Source organism: Lygodium microphyllum, chromosome 26, assembly GCF_053477565.2.
Source record: "Lygodium microphyllum isolate KBCC chromosome 26, Lygodium_microphyllum_v1.1.10, whole genome shotgun sequence".
Lineage (NCBI taxonomy): Eukaryota > Viridiplantae > Streptophyta > Polypodiopsida > Schizaeales > Lygodiaceae > Lygodium > Lygodium microphyllum.
The window spans coordinates 112,459,347-112,467,386 of record NC_141160.1 but is presented as its reverse complement, the minus strand read 5'-3'; the positions used below and the strand labels follow the sequence as shown (position 1 = coordinate 112,467,386).

General features: G+C 43.8%; 1 protein-coding gene across 1 annotated transcript; it reads right to left on the bottom strand.

Annotated features, from left to right (window-relative positions):
- Positions 1-939: 939 nt before the first annotated feature.
- LOC148013690 (cation/calcium exchanger 1-like) lies at positions 940-3,767 on the bottom strand. Its single transcript, XM_087668311.1, has 2 exons — positions 2,636-3,767; positions 940-2,063 (listed from the first exon to the last, which is right to left on the bottom strand). The coding sequence occupies exons 1-2, from the start codon at positions 3,630-3,632 to the stop codon at positions 1,147-1,149; spliced, it is 1,914 nt and encodes a 637-aa protein (XP_087524437.1). The 5' UTR covers positions 3,633-3,767; the 3' UTR covers positions 940-1,146.
- Between the last annotated feature and the right edge of the window lie 4,273 nt (positions 3,768-8,040).

Genomic DNA, 8,040 nt, shown 5'->3' with positions numbered 1-8,040 from the left:
GGCCTATCCAAGACACCCCAACCACAAAACACCTCTGCAAACCTTGGGACCCAAAATGGAAGGTCCACAAATATCACAATTTCGCCATCCAGTTACATAGACCCTACCAACATCTGGGCTCACATATAGCTTCTTATAATGGAACCTTACAGCTTTGAGCACCATGGATCGTGCATGACAACTTTCAAGGGTGGGGCATTTCAAAATGACGGCACCAAAAGCTTTTAAAAGCTCACAATGATTCCAACTCTATGAAAGGCTATCCTCTAAAGACAATTGACCATTGTGAAGGATCTTAATTAGTCAAATCAAACTATACTTACCAAAGTTCAATAATGAAAAGAAAAAGCTCAAGTACATGTGAAATGGATGGATTTTGCAAGAAACACCAAAGTCAAGGACACTGCAAATACGTTAAGAAAACATGCATAGCTTGCTAATGCTCATAATTCTCTTGAAGAGTGATTGGACATTGACCTCCACAGTTAACCTCAGACCATAACTTAACAGACGATTCAATCACCATGCAATATCTTGCAGGTTGAACACAATGAATGGGCATTCACCCAAAAATCATTAGATCATTTCAGAAAGATATGGTAACACTGAAAGATGTTGCACGTTAGAAAGCTGTCGTAATATACTTTGTGTTACCAATCCCGTACATTGTGCAGAAATTCATGCACGAACATGGTGCTTAGTTAACCCTCAAGTTGACCACCTGCCTTCTAACACAAAGGAAGCACCACATGGTACTATCAGAAGTACACCAAGCGCTACTACCCGAAAGAAATTCTTGGAGCACAATATGGGTCCATCAACCTAAAAGTCCTCTTACCTTGAAAATGACACAAACAGAAATGCCATAGCTCAATTAGAATCCTAGTCTCTCACTGTTTTGAAAGTCAGTTTCCCCTTCAACTCATCCTGAACAGAATTGCTTTGTTGATTTGCCATCAGGCATGGACATCAAGAAACAAATTATGAAGATATGTAACTGTCAGTCATGTTAAAAATCATAAGAGTCTTTTTACAGTGTGGTTGTAATTTTGAGTGGTTAAGATATACATGTGTATAGTTACAGAATCATTGAACTTGAACCAGGGACTACTGACTGGAGGATCTTGGCATGCATTTTGTGTGCTATTACTGAGAGATCCAACCCAGAGCATAGCACACACCAGTTACTAAGAATCCACAGTAGAGCAGAACAAGACCAACCCCAAAGCTCCTGCTTAGCCTCATGCTTTTAAGAGGCATCATGACAAGTGCCCAAGCTAAGCCTGCACCAAGGAATCCAATGATGTAGAACAAGCTGTTATCATCATTGTCTACGAGAAGAGGCTCAGGGCTTGATTGCCAGCAAGCCACAACCAAGGAGAGACCTAATCCAACCACTGTATTAAAGAGGGGTCCTGCATAGCAGCCAGATATGGCAATTTGAACTCCATCCCTACCACTACATGCAAGAGTAAGATCAGCGACGAGGTCACCAATGGAATTACCCCATGCCAACACTGTGAGACCCAAAATAGCAGGACTTATACTAAAAAGATCTCCAATCGTTTCTAACGAAGTTACAAGCTCATCAGCAATAAGGTAAAACCAGACAATGCTCATAAAAAATCCTCCTGTGAGCCAGAGCCAAAGAAATCGCTGCGGCGGCCTTCCATTTTCTGTGCTGAAAAATGCAAGAAGGCCTAGTGCTACACCCATGCTGGAAGTAACCCCAAACACGGTCCAATTCGATTCTGTAGAGTCACTGAAGTGGAATATGCACACTGCACCCACGAAAGGAGGTCCAAGTGTGCAACTTACTACAGCCAACACCCGAGACCAGTGGTCTTCTTCAACCATGGGGATTGTGAGTCGCTGTGGTAGAGCCAAAGGCCACTCTATCCCATATTTGTAAAACAAGAAAATAAGGTGCTTGAATCGAGCAGTAAATGAATGATCATACATACTGTCCAAAAAATGCTCTGCCGCCAACTCCCCGTGATCAGCTAAATAATGACAATGATGTGTATGAGGAGACCATTGTGGCAAAGAGTTTTCAATCGTAGCTGCAAACAAGGTCATCAAAGATGTTAAGGCAAAGCATAAATACTGGCAGAGGCTACATCAGAATCGCATGAAAGTACGCAGGGGCTGCAAAGTCACACGCAGGCCAGTGACAAAACAGATCTACTAAGTGCTACGCATAGGCGCACATCGTCAAAGAACCATCAGCTAGCATTGCTCATGGATACACACTACATGATTGAGATCTTCTGCTAAATAACACCCTGCTTTCCTTGAGGACAACAAACAGAGAACAGATCTAACCATCAAAGGTCATTGTGAAAAGAACTGACATGATTCTCTCCCTCTCCCTCTCCCACTCCCTCTCCCTCTCTCTCCCTCCCTCTCTCTCTTCGACACCCAAAGCAAAAAGATACGAGCGATCAATAAAGCAAGCACATGAACCAACTGCTGAGGATACAGTCAAAGCTCCATGCTTGCAGTTAGCCCAAGTCAGTAAAATGTGTAAGCTGGTTTAAGCACATAAATGGCGTGTGGACCTTAATAGCTGAAAATGTGCAAAAATGAACAAAACAAGAACAACATTTCGACGTGAACAAACCAATACACTTACATTTTACAAGAAGAGGATCGAGTAGAGAGGGTGCGTGTCTTCGCCGGCTCTGCACTATCTCTGCAGCCCAGACAGAGGACGCATAGACAAGGTATACGCACAAAAATGCAATAGCCTCCCACAAATATACCTTCTCGTCCAGGATGATGATGGTGAGAACGGCTGCGGATGCAAGAAGGAAGAGGGCATCGCGCACAAAGCACACCATATCAAGCCTCACACAACCTGTTTTGCAAGCCTTGGCAGTGACAAGGGCCACAGTGCCTGAAACAACAGTAGTAATGAAGAGGGCTCCCCCTAAGACGCATCCAAATCCGATGCTTCCCGATTCATCTGATGAAACAAATGCCGCCACACTTGAGAACACGTCGGGAGCCCCATTTCCAATTGCAAGGAGGGTCACTCCAGCCACTGCTGGGGAGAGCCGCAGGACCCCGGATAGCTTCTCGAGGATGCAGCTAAAATAATCAGATGCCGTGGTCCCCAGCATGTAGAAGAGAAGCAGAAGCCAAAGCACCAGCCATACTGTATGTCCTGGTTGCAAACCAGTGCTCTGCCGTATTGGCGATGTGCGGGCAACACTCGAATCGGGATCATCCGCACCGTCGTATCCCTGAGCAGAGGTCAGGTCTGGCAATTCGACCAAGGTCCAATCGCGAAGATCATCCTCCCTGCCATATTTGTACGCAGAGGCAGGGTTCGGCGGCTGAATTAAAACAGTCCCATTGTCTGTACCGGCATATTCGAGCAGCGCTTCGGCAAGGCTCCATCGAGAGGTCTGTTTGCGCCAGGGCCGCGCAGAGCGCGTGGAGAAGAGGCGGGGGGAGGCCGGCGGGGACAAGGCATTTGGGATGGGAATGGAAGGGGGGGAACATGCCTGGTGGGATGAGTGGAGGGGAGCTAAACTGAGACAGGGGGAGAGGAACGGAGGCGAGAGGGGGAGGAAAAGGAAAAGGAGGAGGAAGGGGAGAGGCTGCAGGAGGTTAGGGGGCGGCATGGCGATGGCGGGAGGGCGTCATTGTGGGCTGAAGGAAAACATCGTCGCAGGGGAAAGGGAGGGATCAATGGACCCAGAGATGAGGAAGAGCTTGGGAGAGAAAGAGAGGGAGAATGTCCGTCTCTTGATGGAGTGAGGCAGCGACATGCGTGTTCCATTTTTAGACCTTAATCAGGATCCTTAATAAGCGATTAATAATAATAATGATAAGTCGTGGATTTGCTTTTTAACGCGTGTGGCCCTCCGTCTGCGACTGTCCTTTTCGGTACACTTGGCAGTTGTCTCGGGCCACCACTTCAAAAACAGAATGTGATATAAATTAGTATAGAATTATTCTCTCTCTCTCGAGACTCGCTCTAAAGAGAATTTTGCGTTAACTAATTTTTTGCGGCACCACCAAAAGCGCCAATAATGCATGTAGTAATCCACTTAAGCGCCGGGACCACGCCCAAGCAACTCGAGTCAATGAAGTCCAATTATGGCCAATGCAACCTTGGCTCGTGAACAAGGTTCTCACGACCACCCGAATGCCCCGCCCTCCCACAAGGTAAGGGGGAGGGGGGGAAGATACGTAAATAACAAAAGGCAAAGATCAAGACCTCAAGGCTCAGGCCCCTATGCTTGATTCCCCCTTTCAACAACCTGCAAACATGTATGGACTCACGCAAAGACTTGCTGACTGTGGTGCAACTGTGGTGTTTTATTTTTCTCTCTTCTCACCTCTCTCTCTCTCTAATTTTCTTTTCTTTCTTTTCTCTCTCTACATCTCTCTCTCAAAATTTTCGCTTTCCCTCCCTCCCTATCGCTCCTCTCTCTCTCTCTCTCCAATTTTTTTATTCTCTCTTCAACCCTATCTCTCTCTCCAAATTTTTTTCTTTTTTGTCTCCTCACCTCCCTCTTTCTTTAAAATTATTTTATCCCTTCTCACCTCTCTCTCTCTCTCTCTCTCTCTCAATTTTTTCTTTCTTTTTTCTCTCTACACCCCTCTTTGTCTCCAGTTTTTTTATTCTCTCTCTTCTCCCCTCTCTCTCTCTCTCAACTTTTTAATTCTTTAAATCTCTCTCTATCTCAATTTTTCTCTCTCAATGTTTGAGTTTATAAGTGTGTGTGTGTGTGTACACACACACAAATATATATATATGCCCTTGCCTCTTTAACTATTAAAACATTCCTTTTTTTCATGATGAAAAAAATTGATCTCTCTCTCTCTCTCTCTCTCTCTCTCTCTCTCTCTCTCTCTCCCCATGACTATTACCCCCACTGTAGCCACTCGTTGGCGCCATCCACCTACTCTCGTCTCAGTTTCAGTCTCACCTATTGGCGTCATTATCTGCCCCACCTGTTGGTGTTGTTGTCTACCCCACCATGGATGGCCCCCCCACCATAGCCATTTGCCACCATTGCTACCCATAGCTTGGGGTGGTGAGAGAGTGTAATGTTCCCACTACTTAGTTTATTTTAATGTGTGTATACATTCCAAAGAAAATTGATTCATGTCGCAAATTTATTTATTTTTAATACCAACTCTAATTATGAAACTCGCTCTCATTATGAAGATAATTAATGAGGTATTATATGCCAGTTCATGGAAGAAAGACTTGGGAGACACCCCCAAGACTAGCTTATTAAAACTATGTTTGTAGTATAGAACAAAAAAAAAAAGAACTAGCCTAGTCGATAGTCACTTGACAGTTAAGTACACTTGGGTGATAACATTGCCAAGACGGATAACCTCCCGTGAAGATTTTCCTACAAGCTAGTGGGAGCTTCGTGCGCGTAGCCAACGGTGCCAACGAAGCCTTCGTAGCCCATTGCCAAGTATGCCAAGGCCAAGATGCTAAGGTCTATGCATTGGTCACCGCCTTGGTCGTGAGCCTTAGAGTGACAGCCGCTCATTGACGCACCGCATGGTGCTTGTTGATAGATTCGTAAATTTTTATCTTGACGCCACAAAAATGGATCTCCCTCTCTGGCGTCATCAATGATGTCATCAAAAGTGCTAAAAGAAAGTGTTCTCTCTTTGTCATCGATGATGTCATCCACTAAAAAAGCAAGTGCCCTTTCTTCTACCCCTCCCCTTGCAAAACTATAAATTTAGGGCTTGGGGATGACCAAAAAGGGCGACAAGAGTAATCTTGACGGGACGAGACACTAATTGAGAAGGAGGAGACTCTATTCCACGAGACAAAGAGACATCATTCCGTTCAACCCAAGGAAGGGGATACGTTAAAGGTCTCTCATCCTCTTCTACTCTAATCCGAGAAGAAAAGACACTGAAGAACTCTATCATATTCTATCGTACCTCTACTCTCGTCTCTATTCCATCTACTAGAGAGAGTAAAGTATTGTTCTCCACAAGGCAATAAGAATCATCCGCAAGGCCTACATCATTGAATCCCGCAACATTCATCATCATCATCGAGAGTCTTACACCCTTGCCAACCGGTATTACTATCGTGTTCTTCTTCTTCTTCTTCTACGAATTATATTTTCGTTATGGCCCCGAAGAAAAAGATTACAAAAGCAGAAATCCCGAATGATCCTACTATTGTGGAAGCAACAGTTGGAGTTGCGAGCATAGGAGTCACTAACAGAGTCACGGGCGTGGATAACAACCCTTTACCAATAGCGATACCACAGGTTTTTCTAAAAAATTTCTATCCAAATAAGATAAGTCTCTTGAGAAATATTGACTTAAGGCCAAGAAACTTGGTTACAAGAATTGGGAACTTAGAGATCCCAAAATCTAGATACCCCTAGTTAAATTCCAAGGAAAGATTTCATTATGTGAAACTCAAGTGTCGATTGCTACTAGAATTAAGCATCACTTGAAAGTTACATTATTGATTGAAGTCATAACTGCTTGCAAACATCAATCTTGTTTGTGATCTTCTAGATTAGATCCTGATTGAATTAAGTATTGGAACATATAAAATTTGAGGAGCCCTATACCTCCCCCCCAAGGATAGGTGCTGAATCCCCATACCAAGAGGGGATGTTTTTACCACCACGGAAGCATGGACCGACTCCGATGGCGAGAGGTCTCCCAATAGGGATCGTATTAAGTAGGAGGTGGATAGGGTGCCAAGGGGGCTCTGGCTAGTAAATCCCTTTTCACATCTAGGAACTACTTGGCCCTCTATATGGCCCGAGTTCTACTTGGGACACCTATAAACGCTAATTATAGGCGGATTTGATCTTGATAACGCGCAGATGCACCGGATGAGGGAGTACGTAAAATTGTAATTTTTCTCCTGTATGGGCAGGTGAACACACATTATGGAATATAATCAATAAAATTGTTTAATTTTGATTGTATATCCGTGAGTAAATTACCTAAGCAAACAGCTGTGCATAAAAGGATTTTAATTAATGAAGTAGTTTTTATATGTTTCACGTAATGTGGTAGGTAATTAGATAACTAAGAACTTCCATAGACTGAAGTGGGTGGATGGATTCGCCATGAATCCAGTCCTATGGCAGGGTGGTCTCGGTTAGTCGAGAGGTTTCCCCAAAAACAAACACTAGGAAGAAACTCTAGGAAGGGTCGATTTGCTAACTTACTCAGGGTTTGGTCTCAAAACCCGAATTGTAAATTATCTTAGGGGAAATGTACGATAGCTATACCAGAGCACTGTGAGGGATTTCATAAATCCTTAGTATGCTACTGGAAAAAAGTGTTGTACTCCATGAACGAAGGGTAATGGTAGTCGCTCCTTTTGGACAAGAAGCCTCTCAAAGAACACTTCCGGATGTGAGTTAGTTAGGTCAATTAGGACCTTCAGGTCGGTCCTCCGTGGGTAATGATAGGACGATTCCCTTGTGGAGTAGACCTAAGGTTAACTAGCCGGACAAAATCCGATCATTATGATTAGAGTACGGATAGCGACGGCTAGAAGGTAAACTCTAGGCAACTACTAAAATGTTATCCGTCAAGAAATCAAGATGGGTACGTTACAAGTGGTATTAGTGCGAAAAGATATTTAAAAAACTCAAAATCATACCACAAAGAGACAAAGATTGGAAGCAGTTCCTAGTCTTTCGAGCAATGTTTACATCGGCAATCCATTCTACGAATTATGGATGAAGAATGCAAGTAATGTAGATTTTGGATCGCATCTACAATCCTTCTCCACTATACCAGGAAAGACGTTGGATGATAAGCAGTGAAATTTGTTATATCGACGCAAACTATGTTGCCTTCCTTCAAACCAATTTGAAGAGGATAAGATGGATGGAAAACCTTAAAGTCCTGAAGGTTTATTTATTCCATGAAGCTAGAGTGAATTCAACTTTATTCACTAGAGGCCGCGAGGTTAAACTAAATCGATATATTTACGAGGAAGCGACAAAGGTCATCCTAGCGGACCGAATTATAGTTGTTGGCCGCTCTAAACGCCACAATCAC